General features: G+C 45.2%; 1 protein-coding gene across 3 annotated transcripts in view; it reads right to left on the reverse strand.

Moving 5' to 3' along the window:
• Positions 1-20982, reverse strand: part of LOC139553855 (leucine zipper protein 1-like) — a 72326-nt gene that overhangs the window by 5626 nt on the left and 45718 nt on the right. For all 3 annotated transcript variants that reach the window (XM_071366598.1, XM_071366599.1, XM_071366600.1), the window contains 2 exons: positions 11866-15068; positions 4624-4898 (listed from right to left, as the gene is read on the reverse strand). In XM_071366598.1, the coding sequence (XP_071222699.1) occupies positions 4665-4898; positions 11866-14832 (3201 nt within the window). In that variant the 5' untranslated portion in view covers positions 14833-15068 and the 3' untranslated portion in view covers positions 4624-4664. The remainder of the gene's footprint in view (positions 1-4623; positions 4899-11865; positions 15069-20982) is intronic.

Raw genomic sequence — 20982 nt, forward strand, 5'->3', positions numbered from 1 at the left:
AGGGTCTTCTCATCTCACTGAAGCTCTGTAATAGCCATGACTACTACAACGTGAAGGGTCTTCTCATCTCACTGAAGCTCTGTAATAGCCATGACTACTACAACGTGAAGGGTCTTCTCATCTCACTGAAGCTCTGTAATAGCCATGACTACTACAACGTGAAGGGTCTTCTCATCTCACTGAAGCTCTGTAATAGCCATGACTACTACAACGTGAAGGGTCTTCTCATCTCACTGAAGCTCTGTAATAGCCATGACTACTACAACAGGAAGGGTCTTCTCATCTCCCTGAAGCTCTGTAATAGCCATGACTACTACAACGTGAAGGGTCGTGGTTCGGTACTTATTGCGGTTTTGGGGTTACGGTTCAGTTTCGGTAGAGCAGGAAAATGAAATGCTAACAGTCACTGTAGTTAATTTGAGTTTATTTAAGAAAATCCAAAGTGTTGGTATTCCTAACTCCATATATGATCATGAGTTATATAATGCCTGATGAGAGCACCAACAGGAGTACCAACACTTAGTATTATTTGAAATGAAAAAAAACACGATTTCTCAACACTAAAATAAAGTTCAATATGCATGTGAACATGGTTCAGACACTTTATAGGTCTATGCTATTATGTTTCCTTACAAAGAGAACAATATGTGCACTGACTCTCATAAAGGGGGCATCTTTAGCAAGATACTTCTCATTTCCTGCTCCGGGGTAATGTGACGGGCTGTCTGTAGCCCTGGAGGTCCATCCATCTGTAGTAAGTGCAACAAAGGGTGCATTGGCCAATTCACTGACAACTTCAGCTGATTTAGCTTGCTTATATAGAGCGGGTACTACCTGTTTGCTGAAATGGGTGCCGATAGGGTGAAGTTCGTAACGTGTCTCGAGCACTTTCACTAGCTGCCGAAACACCCTATTCTCAACCACCGAGAATGGGCGCATATCCGCGACTATAAACATACCTATAGCTCTTGTAATTTATTTGGCCCGTCAGAATCAGCTGTGAAGGGCTGCTTGAATGCATAGGTTGTGTCTTTTTTTTGTGCGTTTACGTCTTGCTCCAGTCCGACGTAAACGTGTCAACATATTTGAGGTGTTGGCAGCTGCATAGGCTATTCTGGTTGAGCAGTGGAGACATACTCTCTCTGTCCATCACCGTTGTAATCTACTGGGAAGCCAAAATGTTCCCAAACAGAAGATTTAAACGATGGCGAATCTTCCTGGTTTATCGACCCCACCACTCGCCATTGTGTAGAACTAGTTCCCAGCTGCGTCTCACAAAATGACAGTCTGAAATGCGCCAATTAAGGCTGTAGTTGTTTTAACGGAAAAGCCTGTAAAAAAAAATTCTGCTCAGATTTACTCAAGAGGCATACAATGCAGTGTTGGCATAGCCTATAGGCCTAGTGTTTCTCACACACACACACAACCAGTCAAAATAATGGACAAGGGTTTTTCATTATTTTTACTATTTTCTACATTGTAGAACACATATGGAATCATGCAGTAAGCAAAAAAAAAGTGTTAAACAAATCAAAATGTATTTTAGATTTTAGATTCTTCAAAGTAGCCACCCTTTGCCTTGATGACAGCTTTGCACACTTGGCATTCTCTCAACCAGCTTCATGAGGTAGTCACCTGGAATGCATTTCAATTAACAGGTGTGCCTTTGTGAGACACAGAGTAGGTGACCGGATGATCTTCGCATGTGTGGTTCCTACCGTGAAGCATGGAGGAGGTGGTGTGATGGTGTGGGGGTGCTTTGCTGGTGACACTGTCAGTGACTTATTTATAATTCATGGCACACTTAACCAGCAGGCTACCATATCATTCAACAGCGATACGCCATCCCATCAGGTTTGCGCTTTGTGGGACTATAATTAGTTTTTCAACAGGACAATGACCCAACACACCTCCAGGGTGTGTAAGGGCTATTTGAACAAGGAGAGTAATGGAGTGCTGCATCAGATGACCTGGACTCCACAATCACCCGACCTCAACCCAATTGAGATGGATTGGGATGAGTTGGACCGCAGAGTGAGAGCATATGTGGGAACTCCTTCAAGACTGTTGGAAAAACATTCCAGGTGAAGCTGGTTGAGGGAATGCCAAGAGTGTACAAAGCTGTCATCAAGGCAAAGGGCGGCTACTTTGAAGAATCTCAAATACACACACACTCAAAAGTTTGGGGTCACTTAGAAATGTCCTTGTATTTGAAAGATAAGCACATTTTTGGTCTGTTAAAATGACATCAAATTGATCAGAGATACAGTGTAGACATTGTTAATGTTGTAAATGACTATTGTAGCTGGAAAAGGCAGATTTTTAAAAATGGAATACCTACATAGGTGTACAGAGGCCTGTTATCAGCAACCATCACTCTTCTTTCTATTCTGGTTAGAGCCAGTTTGCGCTATTCTGTGAAGGGAGTAGTACACAGCGCTGTACGAGATCTTCAGTTTCTTGGCAATTTCTCGCATGGAATAGCCTTCATTTCTCAGAACAAGAATAGACTGATGAGTTTCAGAAGAAAGTGCTTTGTTTCTGGCCATTTTGAGCCTGTAATTGAACCTACAAATGCTGATGCTCCAGATACTCAACTAGTCTAAAGGCCAGTTTTCATTTGTGCTAACAATAGCAAAAGGGTTTTCAATTAGCCTTTTAAAATGATAAACTTGGATTAGCTAACACAACGTGCCATTGGAGCACAGGAGTGATAGTTGCTGATAATGGGCCTCCGTACGCCTATGTAGATATTCCATAAAAAACTGCCGTTTCCAGCTACAACAGTCATTTACAACATGAACAATGTCTACACTGTATTTCTGATCAATTTGATGTTATTTTAATGGTCAAAATATTTGCTGTTATTTAAAAAAAACAGGACATTTCAAAGTGACCCCAAACTTTTGAATGGTAGTGTCTGTATACATATAAACTATTAAAAAAAGAAACGTCCTCTCACTGTTAACTGAGTTTATTTTCAGCAAACTTAACATGTGTAAATATTTGTATGAACATAAGATTCAACAACTGGGACAAACTGAACAAGATCCGCAGACATGTGACTAACAGTTATTGAATAATGTGTCCCTGAACGAAGGTGGGGGGGGTTAAAATCAAAAGTAACAGTCAGTATCTGGTGTGGCCATCAGCTGCATTAAGTACTGCAGTGCATCTCCTCCTTGTGGACTGAACCAGATTTGCCAGTTGCTGTGAGATGTTACCCCACTCTTCCACCAAGACAACTGCAAGTTCCCGGACATTTCTGGGGGGAATGGCCCTAGCCCTCACCCTCCAACTGGTCCCAGACGTGCTCAATGGGATTGAGCTCCGGGCTCGTCGCTGGCTATGGCAGGACACTGACATTCCTGTCTTGCAGGGAATCACACACAGAACGAAAAGTATGGCTGGTGGCATTGTCATGCTGGAGGGTCATGTCAGGATGAGCCTGCAGGAAGGGCATCACATGAGGGAGGAGGATGTCTTTCCTGTAACGCACAGTATTGAGATAGCTTGTTGTCCTTGCAGGCACAGTCCGATTATGCTGTGACACAACGCCCCAGACGGACCCTCCACCTCGATCCCGCTCCAGAGTACAGGCCTCGGTGTAACGCGCATTCCTTCGACGATAAACGCGAATCCGACCCTCACCCCTGGTGAGACAAAACCGCCATTCGTCAGTGAAGAGCACTTTTTGCCAGTCCTGTCTGGTCCAGCGACGGTGGGTTTGTGCCCATAGGTGACGTTGTTGCCGGTGATGTCTGGTGAGGACCTGCCTTACAACAGGCCTACAAGCCCCTAGTCCAGCCTCTCTTAGCCTATTGCGGACAGTCTGAGCACTGATGGAGGGATTGTGCGTTCCTGGTGTAACTCGGGCAGTTGTTGTTGCCATCCTGTACCTGTGCCGCAGGTGTGATGTTCCGATGTATCGATCCTGTGCAGGTGTTGTTACACGTGGTCTACCACTGCGAGAACGATCAGCTGTTCGTCCTGTCTCCCTGTAGCGCTGTCTTAGGCATCTCACAGTACGGACATTGCAATTTATTTCCCTGGCCACATCTGCAGTTCTCGTGCCTCCTTGCAGCATTTTGAACGTGAACGTGCCTAAGGCACCCTGGGCATCTTTCTTTTGGTGTTTTTCCAGAGTCAGTAAAAAGGGCTCTTTAGTGTCCTAAGTTTTCATAACTGTGACCTTAATTGCCTACCGTCTAAGCTGTTAGTGTCTTAACAACCGTTCCACAGGTGCATATTCATTAATTGTTTATGGTTCATTCATTAGTGTTTAAACCCTTTACAATGAAGATCTGTGAAGTTATTTTGGATTTTTACAAATTATCTTTGAAAAACAAGGGATATTTTATATATATATATATATATATATATATATATATATATATATATATATATATATATCTCATTCATTCAGTCGGGTTCACAGTGCAGACCGAACCGAGCTCCCCATACAGAACGGTTTGGGATGAATAAGTGTATCGTTACACGCCTACTATATAAACTTTATCAGACAATATATATCAACCTCATCAGACATTAAACATACTCTTATCAATCAGCAATGCTAGGCCAGACAGCAGGTTCCTGGGACTTCTCTTTGACATATCCTACCTGGATATTATGAAGCGGAGAGACTAAGACGGTTGGCCGGTTTAGTCGTCGGTCTGACGATTGCTCCACTGTCGATTGCCGCGCCCAGTTCTTCCCTCCGCCCGGCCAGCATGACCCCTATTGGACAAGAGCGCTGGCCTGGAAGCTGTGGTCCTCATCCCTCTGCTTGACCCTACATCTGTCGTGGAGCTCCTCTCGCTCTCATAGGGATCTAAGTCACCGGGCGCCGGCCTCGTCCTCCACGACCCAGGGTTGAGGTCCGTGTCGTCAGCGGCCTAGTCACAGCGAAACAGAAACAACACTTAGATAATTAACTTAACAGCCTGTGAGAAGGGCAATCTTAGCAAGCCGAGGCGACTGTGGATATGGCCTCTAAACATGGGGAGAAAAAACAAGATACCCCAGTGATATCATTTACATGGGGCTCGACTAGCAAATGAGCCCCCTATAAAACCTACTTGCGTACTTTCACGCAACCTCAAATGACATTGTTCTAGGAACGTGATAGATGACCGTGCAGTTTCTAAATGTCTGAAAGCAAAGGCCTATGATTTCAGTTTATAAAGGCTGAAGTACTGTAACTAGTAACAGTTGGCTGGAATCCCATCCTTCCTGCCGCTGCAGAACGTTGCCAATTACCCTTAATGGCCGATCTGCATTTCCCAGGGATGACGGGCAGGCAGACAGGAAGCCCACTACAACGCGAGAGGCTGCCAAACTGGCAGGGCAGGCCAAACATGGCAACTTCCTGTTCTATTCACCCCAAAGAGAGGAAATGACCAGAGTACATTCTGCATTGATTACAGCATTAGCACCGAACAGTTGGGTCCCGTTGTACTTCGAGTGTAATCATATGTAAATTAGGCTTCCTGAACACCAAATGTATAATGGAACACCAAATGTACACCAAACCACAGCATTATTTTCTGAGCCATCTTCACATTTCTCCTGTGGATGCGGATAGTTCACATGACTCCTTATTCTAACAAAAGTGTATGAAAAAGTTTCCGGGTTGTGTGGACCTACACTAAAGTCTAGTCTTCCAGTTCAGTGACCAAAATAAGCAATGTGTGCAAAAATACCAGAAGGAACATTCTCCAAGTTCATTCCCTCTGTGTGAGGTACTAGGGACATGACTAAATCTTAATTCCAGAGAATATTTCTGCTGGATGAATGTCACATTTTAAACGTTGTTAAGCAATTTGATCTGCCACATGAGCAGAGGAAATGTCCGAGGAACGCCAAGCGCTGAAGCCCTCACAATCCTGCTTTGTTCACGCTTCACTGAAATATCTTATGATTGGGGACTGGTATTTTTAGAAAGTAACAAAAAAAAAACAATACATCAAATCCAGACCCACTTTTTGTTTTGAGATTAAGTGAAAAAGTTTATCCTTGTTCAAATCTTTGCTAATCCCGTATGTGTTACGGAAAATAGTACATTGGTTTTCTTGAGTTAAAACAGACTTGACAAAGCCTCAAATTCACTCAGTTCTAAAAACCCCCCTTTAGGCAGTAGTCTCTCATGACAACATGTTTGTCTTAAAATACAGCACGGAATCAAAAGGCCATCATAGAAATAGTTTACCTTCGAGGACAACACAACTGGAGTGTTACATGCCTTGCAGAACAAACCATTGCTTCGACATGAAATATGTCTTGTCTTGGTTGTGTTTTAAAAGTCCATGACTTGTGTTCCCTGTTAGAAGCGAACTGTGCCAAAGCTCGGCTACAAGCAGACAATGCTCATTACACCCAAGGTAATATGTTTCAGAGAAGCCTTAATTCAAGCTGGTTATTAACATGAATGTTTTCGAGCGCTTTGTCCAGGAAATAATTTAATAGCTCTAACATACCTTGTGGAAACCATTCCTCAAAACCTTTCTTACAGGCCATTGGCATCTCCTCTGTCTGACGTTTTAACCACCTACCAGCTCTTGTCCGTGGAATCGTCCAAGTTCAACTCCAGCACAGATTGTTTTTCCAGGCTTTTAGGTTAAAGTCGGGGTCGAAAACCAACCAGAATGACCACAAGGGCCCTGCGTTTCACTTTGTTGCCACTGGGTTTGACTGACTTGCACAAAGGATGTTTTTGTATCTCGATCAGCAAGATCGACCACTGGTCCACAGCCAACCATAAGTTCACAGCCCATTCACATACCCATCTGAGGTTCCTAAGTTTTACAATGGGCTGAAAAAACAACACTGATGTTCTGTGCTGTACCTGAAGGTAAGAATGGAGGGTTAGTGAGGCTGTGTGCAGCCAGTCAACATTAAAACCACAGAGACCATTATAATCTGATGCTATACTGCTGTCATGACTGACATTTCAATGGATGAAGAGATATCCCTCTACGATGAGGGGGTCAAACAAATGACAACCATATAAATGATATATGACCTCCATACTCAACTGGTGGACCGCGGTCCAGATCTGGACCCAGAACTGGATCCAAATGGGCCGCAAGTCCCAACTACCAAAAGAAAAATGGTTGTGAACTCAGTCGGGCTACCACCCATGGCATCATAAACACACAAGACATGGAACATTTTGTAGATTTGCAGGACAGGACCGTTAAAACCCCATGCAAAATGTGTAGAATTGCAGGAAATTTGCTTTATAACAGCAAAATGTTCTCTCTGCCAACAAGAGTATTGTGAACAGGTGGGGATTTATTACTATACTGATAAATTACAATATCCATCCGGACCTTTACCACCTAGGAAATGTGTGTGACCGGACCGCCTCAAATAGTACTGGAGTACACCTGTTATACGTGATGAATAGCCAATCAATAAGCTATCTACTGATAGTCGCGCTAGGTACCCAAGGACATCAAGTGCTGTGTCTTCTCTGAAGTGACTATTGATTGTGTGGGGCTAGCCTGGCTAACTTAATTTGGGTAATAACAGACAGAGGTTAAGAAGTCAAATTCAATTTCTATAATCGAAAACTGATAGAAAAATTTGGGCGCAAAAAATTTGGCTGATCAATGATGGGAGATAGAGGCTTCATGATATGGCAAACCTGCCATACACTGTTGTTGTCAAACACGGATCGATATGGCAAACCTGCCATACACTGTTGTTGTCAAACACGGATCGATATGGCAAACCTGCCATACACTGTTGTTGTCAAACACGGATCGATATGGCAAACCTGCCATACACTGTTGTTGTCAAACACGGATCGATATGGCAAACCTGCCATACACTGTTGTTGTCAAACACGGATCGATATGGCAAACCTGCCATACACTGTTGTTGTCAAACACGGATCGATATGGCAAACCTGCCATACACTGTTGTTGTCAAACACGGATCGATATGGCAAACCTGCCATACACTGTTGTTGTCAAACACGGATCGATATGGCAAACCTGCCATACACTGTTGTTGTCAAACACGGATCGATATGGCAAACCTGCCATACACTGTTGTTGTCAAACACGGATCGATATGGCAAACCTGCCATACACTGTTGTTGTCAAACACGGATCGATATGGCAAACCTGCCATACACTGTTGTTGTCAAACACGGATCGATATGGCAAACCAGCACTTTTGAAACGTTGATTAAATGTGCACTGTCCCTGTAAACATTAACTCAGACTCAACCTAATAAATGAAACATCAACCTGAGACAGCAGAGCTGTGTACAGACAAACAATGAGAGAGATGTCCATGGTGCTTATTGATGCACATCTCACTAACAGTTGACCTTTGACACTGCAATCACTGTCCATGACTAATCATAAACTGTAAAAGCACTACCATTTGACAATACTGTGGTATTGATGCCTCAAGCCCTTTACTAACGAATAGGAAATACACAACTGGAATAAGAGAGGATGACTACCTTTAGTGAAGTTCACAGAAAAACATATTGGAAATAAGCTCTGTTTACTTATATTCCCATTGCCTGCAGGAGGGTGCCAAGGGCAAGGCGACAATGAGTGACTGAAACACACACAGAAAGCAAAACAAATTAGGCCGTTGATCAGAAAGGTTAGGCGTGCGTCAAGATGATATAATGAAGGTTATTTGAGCAATAAGGAACTATGAGTAACCTGGAGAGGCGGAGACTAATTGTGATATCTGAGGCTTTCTCTGCTAAACCTTGGACTGTCTATTTTAAAATGTCTCTCTTTTCTGTAATTTATCACCATATGTCCTTTTTTAAATGTATTTTAAATTTAACCAATATTTAACTAGGCAAGTCAATTAAGAACAAATTCTTATTTACAATGACGGCCTACTCCGGCCAAACCAGAACGACGCTGGGCCAATTGTGCGCTGCCCTATGGGACTCCCACTCACGGCCGGTTGTGATACAGCCTGGATTCAAACCAGGGTGTCTGTAGTGACGCATCTAGCACTGAGATGCAGTGCCTTAGACCGCTGAACCAGGGTGTCTGTAGTGACGCCTCTAGCACTGAGATGCAGTGTCTTAGACTGCAGCGCCCCTCGGGAGCCTTCTAAAAGCAACTTACTGGTAAGTCATCTTTCGAATCCACTCAGACACAGCTTTGAAAGCAGTAAAAGTTTACAAGGTAGGGTGTTTATTCTTGTGCTGGCTTATAAATCACTTAAGCCATAAGGCACGAGGAGGTGTGGTATATCGGGGGGGTTGTGATATATGGCCAATATACCATGGCTAAGGGCTGTGTCCAGGCACTCCGCAATGTGTCGTACGTAAGAACAGCCTAGCCGTGGTATATTGGCCATATATCACAACTCCCCCCCGAGGATCCTAATTTCCATTATAAACTGGTTACCAACGTAATTAGAGCAGTAAAAAATATATATGTTTTGTCATACCCGGGGTATACTGGCTGTCATACGACGGCTTTCAGCCATTCAGCATTCAGGGCTCCAACCACACGGTTTATAATGATGGTTAGGAGGGGCTTTATAAGGCAGAATTACTGTAATTATAGATCTAAGGGCCATGTTGCCATCATGTTATTTTTTGAATGGCTCGCTTGGCTGGAGATGAAAGGCTTGGTGGAGGGCTTGGGGCTGGAGCCCTCTTTGTTTGTTCTGACTGAGTGGAGCTGGGTGTGTTGCACAGTATCAAACCGAACCCCATCGGCCAACCAGATAACCCAGAGTGACAATGACCCATCTGCAGATTTGTTAAAACAGGGAATCCTGACCCCCTTGACCCCTGACCAGGCAGGTCACTGTGGGTTTGCGACCCCTAATCCCCTCCTAATCAGCTGGACCCCAGAAAAGTACAGTTCAGTGGCTACGACAACAACAAGCATCACTGTTGTGTGATGACCCATCAGATCTACACAATCCTGCTTATTGCTTGTATTAAATAAACAGAACTTGAGTTATGAAGCAGTTACGAATGACACAAAACAGCCCAGAAAGACCATTTCAATGACAACTTCATCAATAAGCTTGTTTTTTTGCTTGTTTTTTCCCCCCTTCATAGGATATACACTATGGGAGATGAATATGAATGTGGCTGATGGATGATAGGGGTGAGGGGCATGGGGGGGTTGCGACTGGCAACATCAATCTTCATCTCTGGTTATGTCCAGTTTATCTGCAGGAAAACACTAGATTCCCATCCACTAGGCTAGTTTGTCAGTGTGACAAATTGAGATGTTATTGTAGCCAGTTCCCTAGGTTTGCTAGTGTTAGCGTAGCCACTTGACAAACAGCACACTATTGGACAAGTCGTTTTACTGTGAGGCAGTTGTCATTTTTACCTCATCTATTTGATGCCCTGTATAATCTTTAACACGTCTAGAGTTGTACATCTCTCCACTGTAAGTGGCTGTGGATAAGAGAGGAATGATGATGAGGCCCTTTTGGCTCGAGAGTATTCAGACAGTTCTAGACATGCATTTCAACTGTGTGTGAAACTAAAAGCTTGTTATGCTATGTAGTGGAGGGAGTGTGAAATGTGGACAGAGCTAACCATTGATGGGTAGACTCACGTATGCATGGTACTCAGCATGGTACATTCACATTGATTCTAAAAAGTCAGCAATGCAATTAAATCTTCCACTTTTCTGCATTCTCAAAATTCACATAAGAATGCATATTTTTCTTCACGTCAAATACATTCTTATCTCGCTGTCCCAGTACGTGTCAGATTGACTCACTGTCTACCAGTTAGTGTGAACAAGCTCGTATCTCGTCTGTGCTTTAATAAAAGAGGTGTCAGATGAATGACCAAGCGTCCCTGTCAAAACAGCTGACACAAGGACTTCACTCACACATAAATCGACCAGACTACAAGTCATGCTTAAAATATTCATCTGAAAATCTGACACCAGAGACTTAATTGAATTCCAATGAAGAAATTTTTGAAAAACAGTCTGCAGTGCATTGTGGGAAATGGAGTCAAACGGATTCAAATGGAGGCGAGATACATGGGAGGTGAGCCTTTGAACAATGCTCATCTTCAATTATGTCAGGAATAGGACACCGGCTTGGCAGGGCACAGTTGGTAAGCTCAGGCACAAAAAATACAAGCAAGCTATTTCTTTCCCTTGAGTTTTTTCTAACCTTTTTCCTGTTGAGGTCTTTTCATTTTCATGCTCCCTCTCTTTTTTTGTCCTACCCTTTTCTCTTTGTGCTTACTTCGGCATGAGGAATCAGGTTCAGATAACTGCTGTGCTAAGCTTAAAAATTTTAGGCCTGGCGTCAGTGAAAAAAATTGCATCGGAACACTCATTCAAAGTGGGCACACCAGAAAGCTACAGTTGGTGTTTTCTGGAGTATATTTTCCAAAGATTAGCAATGTAAGTACACATGTATATGCTGTATTGCCATTGGCAAAGTACAAGTAAAGAGAGTACTTTTAAATGTAGGTATGCACTCGGAGCCAAGACTCAAGGCCGTTTGGTGCCCAACATGTTCAGAGATTTAGTTACAGTAAAAACAGAGAAAACATCCCCCTCTTACTCCTTAGAAATAACTACAAAAATTATTGTTTGAGGCTTACAAATGATCTGTCCTCATGTCAAAGTTCCAGATGTAATGTGTCAAGACCAAGCTTAGACATCCAACGTAAACCTTATGAAAATATATGTTGAGCACAACTGCAACGATATTCTAATCATATTAATAGAGACAAATATCTCTGAACATTTCCTTGCCTAGACTCAATGACCAGATATGCAACAGGCTCAAGAGCTATTGTAAGCAAATGGTGGAAGTATAAGAACACTAGTTTTCTTAACAACAGGTTGTAAACAGTACAGAAGTTGTCCTCACCATGGGTTGTGTCCGCCAGGGAACAAGCTTCTGAGCGCTGACAGGCTCGTGGGGGATACTCATCCGCAGACCTCCCTCAGTGGGCGACAGGGAGCTTTTTCTCCGGCACACTGGCTCTGCGATGTCCCTGGTGGTCACCACACTGTTGTTGATCCTGCGCATATACAGCTCTGCTGGGGAAGGCTTGGCTGTCCGTGATGTAGCAGCCCTTGTGGCGTTTACCGTCTCCTCCGTGTCCAGAATGGTGGTGGCGCGGTAAGCCCTCCACGTGGTGGCCGACTCTGCCTCGTCCTCAGAGCCCATCCCGTACATCCTGGCCCCCCGGCCAGGCTCGTCCACGGATGCCGCCCCCCTGTTCTTCCAGGTGCTTCGCACCGTCACGTTTCTCATCTCTGGGAGGCTGTCGTCCTGGGAGGTGTGGTGGCCATGGTGTTGGCTCCTCCAGCTGGTGACGGTGGTAGTGCTGCTACTGCTGCTCTCGAAACCCGACTCTGTGTCGTTGTTGAAGTCGGAGGTGGTCTCCGGTGACTGGAGGCTGAAGTTGCTTCGGGGGAGTAGGTGTGTCTCTGCACAGGCCATCCCTAGCACCCCTGATTCGTCAGGGCCATCCATGGACGGCCAGGGTGTGATCTCTCTCTTGGGGATGGAGATCTCATAGGGGATGGAGATACTTCCCCTGTGCTCACTGGGGCCGATGACGATGTTGCTGGTGGACGTGTGGCGTTCCTTGACTGGTGGCTCGCTGGATACACTGCTGCTGCGGCTGCTGGTCCTGGAAGAGCTGGGATCGTTGGGGTAGATAGTGATGCTACTGGTCAGGACTGGTTTCGTGGAGATTTTGGGCTTGCCATTGGAGGAGGTCAAGGGCTCTGCCCCACCTCCGGATATCATGACTTCCTTCCTATCAATTTCCACGATGGCTGGCTTGATGACTGCCTTTGACCTCAGGGCTTCCCGTGGGCTGCAGACCCTGCGGAGCTCTATACCTGACGGGGTGTGAGTGGGCTCCAGGGATTCTCCTTCTGCAACCAACAGCATGTGCTGCTCCTCGTCAATCGAGCTCCTGGTGGAGGAGCCCTCTGACTGAGAGTCCTGTACGCGAGAGTATCTGGAGCACTTGGGAGTGGTGGAGGTTCTGCTACTCAGTGCTGTCACCTCAGGCACAGGTTCTGGTTCTGAGGGCCTGGACCCAGGTGATTCAGTCTCAGAGGCTGAGGAGTGGCCCTCAGAGCCATGATCACTGACCATTGGGGACACGTGGGACTTGTAGGCAATGTACGAGCCATTGGCTTTGGAGAGGTTTGACACTGGAAGAGCCTCTTGAACCTGGTCCACAGACTCCAGGTCAGACGCAAACGCATCCTTTTCAAGTGGGGAGACACTGTTGCTCTTGCTTGAGCTTTCAGGCACCACATCAGAATTGTTCGACTCACTGTCACTACCGACATACAATCTAGAAAACGTATCAACTTTGCTTTCACTCTCACTTGGTTTCTGAGATACCTTCCGGTCATTAGCTGCTGGAGGGTAGCGACTAAGAACAGAGAGCTTCTTGCGGTCACTCAAAGATGTGCCGACAGGAGTATGGGCTGCTCCTCTTGTTGTTTTCTCCTCTACCCCTCTGCCTATTTCTTTCACTCCATTGTCAGAGGCAGTTGATGTTCCAGTCTTGGGTGTCCTCCTGCTCTTGTGTGCAGGACTGAGTGCCCTCCTGACAGACTTTGGAGAACTTTCCTCAGAGTTGCTCAGTTCTTTGCTCCTCAGCTTGGTCTCCATCTTGTGCTGCGGGGACAGCTCTCTGCTCTTGTACTTGGGGGTGGCTGGCTCTGCAGCAGGCCTGTACTTGGGCTTGACCTGCCTGAACCCACCCCGGACATTGATCTCCTCATTCTCTGCCTTGCCATTCTCAAGGACCTTTGCTGGACTGCTAGGTCCTCCATTGCCTTGACTGCTGCCTCCACACAGCTCCATTCTAAGCTGCTCCACCTGATCGTTGAGTGCTCGGCTACGGGATCTCTCCTGTTGGAACTTCTCCTGCAGCTCTCCATTCTTGGACTCTGTGTTCTTAAGATCCTCTTCCACCAGCTCCAGCTGCTTCAGACGGTTCTTCAGCCTCTCCACTTCCTGGGTGAGTTCCTTGACTTTGTTGTCTTCCTGGCCCTCAAGTCTGTTCTTCTCATTCTCGGACTTGTTCCTTAGCCCAAAGTCGTCGCCCAGTTTCAGGTAGTCGAGGCTCTTCTTGCGCCCCAGCTTGCCGGTCAGGCCGGATGAGAGGTCGTCTTCAATGCGTCTGGGATCTACCGGGTCAATCCTGTTCTGACGCTCCAGCTTTTCTGTCAGTTTTAGTATAAGCTTCTCATCCTCCTTTTGCTTCTCCAGGAGTTTCTTCCTCTCACTCAAAAAAGTCTGAGTGAGGCCCTTGAGCTTCTCCAGCTCCCCGGCCAGGAACAGCTCTGCCCGGTCCAGCCTTACCTCTGACGTGTCTACTTCCTTCACACGGTCCTTGAGGGCCTCCAGCTCTGAGGACAGCTTCCGGGTCAGATTCTTCTCCTCGTTGAGACTGAGGCACAGCTGGCTGCAGTCCGACTTGCTCTTGCTGAAGGCCTCTTCCAACTTCTCCAGCTCAGCCATTCTCCTCTGCAGGCACTCAATCTCAGACTTGAGGTCCTGGGTCAAGCTCTCCTCCTCCTCCAGTTTCTCTCGCACCGTACGGCAGAGGTCCTCTGCCTTGCACACTTCCTCGTCTTTGCCTTCAATCTTTAGCAGGCGCTTGCGCAGTCCCTCAACATCGCCCAGCATGGAGGAGTTGCTGCCCTCTGCCTGGATGATCTTGTCCTGCAGATCGAGCAGCTCATCTTCTGACTTCTGGAGCTTGTTGGTGGCCTCCTCAAGCTCGTCCAGCCGTCGCCCCAGGCTCTGCAGCTTGTGCTGCAGGTGGCGACTCGTTATGTCTTTATTTTCAGACATCGCAGAGATTATTGTTGTTGTCCTCTTGATGCAAAGGGGAAATTATTTGAACACTTTTTGGGAGGTCCACATTTGTATGGCAGTCCTTCTCTGGTTAAAAAATGTCACAAGCTTGTAATGTTGGGTTGTGTCCAGTCCCTTTATCCTTTCCCCACAATGTCTTCTCCCTTTTCCTTTGGTTGGGTCTTATTCCTTCAACTTCCCTCAGCTTGATGGTCAACATAGGTGTTGATCATCTGAAAGAGAAAAAAAGGAACAGAGTTATAACAGAATTCACCACAGTATCGAATTATTACTCACTGACCCCAATGTCATCAAAGTGATTCAGAGTATTAGCAAAACTGAAAGTAACTTGAATAACTTCCCTCAATTTGTCACATTCATTAGCAGGCATCACACACTAACATAATTAAGTCCAGTTTGCTGAGATGTAAAGAGGCCTGAGTATGGTGAAAGCATGTAGCTCAGAGAGAGGGAGAAAGAGCAATAGGGAGAGAGAGAGAAACAGGGAGTGCGCGAGAGACAGTGAGAGGGCTGGTTTGCCTGTAATTGATTTCACAGTTCCGCCTGATTACTGCGACACAAACCATGAGAAGAGCTGGGCACAGGCAAATACACACCGTAACGCAAAGAGCCAGCAGATGGGTGAGAAGAGCAGCAACGTAATTCTGCACATACACACATGCAGGTGCTCATATAGTCAAATGTACACAGTAACCTAGACTGAAGATTAACAAGATCACGACAACCAAACTGACAGACCATGGAAGTTAAAAATATGCTCCAACTGCAATTCTACGAGGGTACATTTCACCTTGCCTTCTCTTAAGGACACTGGAGGGTAGCATTCAAAAGAACGCTACTCCCACCTTCTTGCATCCTGCTGCCTCCAATGTCCCAGCATCCATTTCTCACTGGCGTTTCTGCTGACAGCAACGGCCACAGGGCATTGCTACACACCACTCATGATTAGGACAGCGTAGATAAAAACAGTCCATATTTCAGTCAGACCAGGAAAATCAGCAGGCATCCTTTTCTATTGGATGTTCAAACTATAAAATGGGGTCATTAGTCCGCAACCTATTACCATTTACAACAGCACTGTTTATATGAAATAATCCCCACCTACACAAAGCTACTGTCCACCTGATAACCCCCTGGTGGACTGAACAGGTACCTGGTAATGGCAACCCTCTCTGATGATGGTAATGCGGGACATTAACACAAAGAACCAGCTTGTCAGGCAGCACGTTTTCTATAAATCTTATCGTTGATGCTTTCCTCCTATGCATGACTCAGGTGAATGTCTAAAACCATCTCTTCCCTCCCCCACTGGGAATATCGAACCAGGAGCGGACGTCATCTGCGCACACAATCACTTATTGACCCCACATCCATACCTTTCCTTTGCGCCCCTCCTCCCGATTCAATTAGCCTTTCTAAAAGCACAGCAGTTCCTAACAGTAAGGGAGCCAGGAGAAGGAACGGGATACATCAAAATAAGAGGGCTGAACTTGGTAGTACAGAAAAATGAATACTAGAGGGATTGAGTTTGTGAATCCCACAAGGTCAATGACGAAGACCCATGAATGCCTTTTATCCAACAAACTAGTCATCACACTACAATAACCCTAAGGAGTAACACTCTTAGGCCTAACTTGAATCCTTCCATCTGTCTTTTGAATGTTGGCCTACTGTAAAACATATTAAAATGGCCCATTTCAACAGAGACCAATTTTTTTTCTCATTTTGTATAATGCTCCACAACCACTCCGCCCACATTTCATTAAACTGCTTGTTCAACATTCCCATAGTGTAAATATGGCAATGATTATTTCGTAACACATCACATTTTAAAATCAAAGCATTTCGCTACTGAGGTTTAATTATTCTCCTCTTTCATGGGGTCTGGTGGTTTTGTAATCTTTTAGGGATTGTTGGGAGTCTATAAAATTATTTTAGCTTTCAAATTGAAAATAAGGCACAACGTATTAGCAAGGGTTCCTAGAACTGCCTGTCCTGTGCAAAAACACATCAACTTCTTTGGGACAGGGGGGCAGTATTGAGTAGCTTGGATAAAAAGGTGCCCAGAGTAAACTGCCTGCTACTCAGTCCTGAAAGCTAGAATATGCATATCATTAGTAGATTTGGATAGAAACCACTCTGAAGTTTCTCAAACTGTTTGAATGATGTCTGTGAGTATAACAGAACTCATATGGCAGGCAAAAACCTGAGAAAAAAAACAACCAGGAAGTGGGAAATCTGAGGTTTGTAGTTTTTCAACTCTTTGCCTATCCAAGATAGTGGAGATTTGGTCCAATTGCACTTCCTAAGGCTTCCACTAGATGTCAACAGTCTTTAAAACCTTGTTTGGTGTTTCTACTGTGAAGGGATGGGAGCTGAATGAGTCATAGGTCTGCCAGAGTGGCATGAGCTGATCCCGCGCGCTCACGTGAGAGTTAGCTGCGTTCCATCGCATTTCTACAGACAAAGGAATTCTCCTGTTGAAACATTATTAAAGATTTATGTTAAAAACACCCTAAAGATTGATTCTATACTTCGTTTGACATGTTTCTACGAACTGTAATATGACTTTGTCTGAACTTCCGCCTGGTCTTGCCCGTGCCTCGTCAGTTTGGATTGTCTACTAAATGTGCGAAGAAAAAAGGAGTTATTTGGACATAAATGGACTTTATCGAACAAATCAAACATTTGTGGAACTGGGATTCCTGGGAGTGCATTCTGATGAAGATCATCAAAGGTAAGTGAATATTTATAATGCTATTTCTGACTTCTGTTGACTCCACAACATGGCGGATATGTGACTGGCTTGTTTGTTATCTGAGCGCTGTACTCAGATTATTGCATGGTGTGCTTTTTCCGTAAAGCTTTTTTGAAATCTGACACAGCGGTTGCATTAAGGAGAAGTGGATCTAAAATTCCATGCATAACACTTGTATCTGTTAGCAGTGTTTCTGTAAATTGATGTGGCTCTACTACTGAACATAACGCGCCAATGTAAACTGAGATTTTTGGATATAAATATTTACTTTATCGAACAAAACATACATGTATTGTGTAACATGAAGTCCTATGAGTGTCATCTGATGAAGATCAAAGGTTAGTGATTCATTTTATCTCTATTTCTGCTTTTTGTGACTCCTCTCTTTGGCTGGAAAAATGGCTGTGTTTTTCTGTGACTAGGTACTGACCTAACATAATCGTTTGGTGTGCTTTCGTCGTAAACCCTTTTTGAAATCAGACACCGTGGCTGGATTTACAACAAGTTTATCTTTAAAATGGTGTAAAATACTTGTATGTTTGAGGAATTTTAATTATGGGATTTCTGTTGTTTTGAATTTGGCACCCTGCAATTTCACTGGCTGTTGAGGTGGGACGCTAGCATCCCGAATATCCCAGAGAGGTTAAGAAATAAAACTATTTACTCTCTCATGTAACATTGCCTGTTAAGTCTGGTATTCACTTATGCCATTCCCTCTTGAGCATCTCTCAAAGTCAAGTCTCTCGGGCCAGGACAGATGAAAGTACTCAGATCTCGGTCCAGGCCTGGTCCAAACGGCCCCAGGGGCCAGACTCCCATCTTGGCAGGCGCGCGCGCCCCCCCATCGCGGTGCCAGGTCAGTCCCTGCCTCCTCTCTTAAACACGCATGCCAACCGTGCCAGCGAAAGACTTCAGAACCAGCAGTGCGTGCAAAGCGACTCTGGCACGGCGACCTCTGCCAAGGCAATCAACATACCTGCGCTTATCAGAGCCATGGCCTCATTAGCTGCATCATGCCAGTCCAATGGAGGGGTAAAGGAATGAGTCTCAGGCACAACGTGAAACCACAAGACTGCACACCCCTGGGTACCACACACGGTCCCGTGTGGCTCAGTTGGTAGAGCATGGCGCTTGCAACGCCAGGGTTGTGGGTTCATTCCCCACGGGGGGACCAGGATGAATATGTATGAACTTTCCAATTTGTAAGTCGCTCTGGATAAGAGCGTCTGCTAAATGACTTAAATGTAAATGTAAATGTACCCACGAGGAACGAGAGGAGCTGCACCCTTTCATATGTTGGCTTCTCTAGATGCCTGTCCCAAATGCCAAGCATTCTGAATGATTGCTCGAATGTGATCACAAAATGTGTCTTCATTATCATGACACAATGCCACAGGTGTGGAGTTGTTTGGGCAAGAACAGGTTTGGAAGGAGGAGGTGGTGAGACAGGAACACGCCATTTCATTTCAGAGAAAACGTTGCTTTGTTTGTCGATTATGAAAAACCTGGAGGGGGCAGCGACAAATGCCCGTTTTCCTGAGCACATTCCTCACAAATGTGTCTGTTCAGAACCAACCAAAGCACTGCAGCAAGAGGGACGTGATCCTGTGAGGGACAGACAGAACGAGCATCCTTACTGTGCCGGGCGTTTGATTGACGGAGGTCCCACCACGAAGTAATTTCCGGTCAATGTGTCGACAAGTGCATCCATTCTCACAACCCTTCTAGAAAAACATGTCCAGACCTTGCGTTGCTTCTCTACTCTACTCTACTCTGCACCGTGAACATAGGAAAAAGTTGAAAATAGGTCACCTTAACTCAGCTCCCGCTTAGGCTCCCTCCATTTCCTAAAATCTGGAGGGGAAGTGCATTACTTAACTCTAATTACTGTCATTGAGATGAATAAGGCCGCGGCATGGGAGCTAGGGGTAAGGGGGCACCGAGCAACTGCCAAAAGACCCTTCAGAGGTGGTGAAGATGGCCCAGTACATCACTAGGGCCATTTTCCAACAAATACAAGACTGTCTCAGCATCATCAAGGAACCTACACAACCCAGCCACGAGCATTTTGCTACACACGCAATAACATCTGCTAAATATGTGTGACCAAATGTTTTATTTTATTTGTTCACTCCCTTTCCGGTCGGGCAGATGGTATTGGAGCATGAGGTCTGATAGAAACGGTCTCCGAGCCTGTTGGTATCTACAAGACTGCGGAACACTTGAACTGGCCTGAGCATCTGCACTGACTCTCCACTACAAGCTCACAGTTTCACCTCAAAATTAGATGTTCATCCATGTTTCTCAAAACGTCACATTTATTCCAAATTTCAAAGTGTTTAAGTTCAGACATTAACTCTGGATGTTTAAGGTTATGTTTGGGCATTAATGCCTAACCTTAAAAATTCAGAGTTAACTCCAAAATGGTTAATGGTTAAGGTTTGGGATAGGCTTATAACAACAAAAGGTTTGAGATAGAAAGTTGATGTTGTTGTTATAATGCCTATTGCTGGATTTGAACATGCTACCTTTTGAATCAGAGGCGGATGCTTACGCCCATGCATCCCCCCTCCACAGCGCCCTAGCAAAACCAAAGCCTACTTGACGGTAACGGCGTTCACTGCTGTCCCTAGTAGCCGGTTTCCACGTGATCTCCCGACATCCTCAGACATAGATGGATGTTGAATATGGACTTGTATCACGGCTGACCTGCCTACTCTCCACACAACCACACACAAACACACCCCACAACTGCTGCTGCTTATTTACTTATGCTAATACTGCTCAAATTAACCCCCCCCCCCCCTTCCCTGATACATCAATATTAACGCACATGACTTTGAAATGAGATGTTCGACGAGCAGGCTTCCACATACACTACATGACCAAAAGTACGACTAAACTTGAAACTTCTCGGTAAAATAAAAGCCTTGAAATTCCCTGGTTGAAAGGGTCCAGGTCAGAGGGATACAGGGTTGCCTAAGGTGTGGTGGGTAGGAGGGGGCTCTGTAAGGAGCAGTGCCTACAGAGTGGCAGAGGACCAGATTCACTGAAGACTTCACAAGGAGGCAGCAGAAATGTGAAAACAAGCCAGTGAATACAAGAGTGAGGGAACAGGACAAAGAGATAATAAAAGATAGAAGTGGGGAGTAGAAAACACACAAGAAACAGAAAATGGAGGAGCAAGAGAGAGTCATAAAGACCAGGAAAGGGACCGAAAGAAAAAGTGAGAGTAGTGAGAGACGAGTGAGAGAGAGGGGCCAGATCGGGTACTGCCGCCAACGACGCCAAAGCATTTTGGAAGTGAAAGCACTCCCAGCCACCGGTGAACTAAAGTGGGCCGCTGTGCTGTACCAAGGTTACAATCA

Source organism: Salvelinus alpinus, chromosome 25 (assembly GCF_045679555.1).
Source record: "Salvelinus alpinus chromosome 25, SLU_Salpinus.1, whole genome shotgun sequence".
NCBI classification, from domain to species: domain Eukaryota; kingdom Metazoa; phylum Chordata; class Actinopteri; order Salmoniformes; family Salmonidae; genus Salvelinus; species Salvelinus alpinus.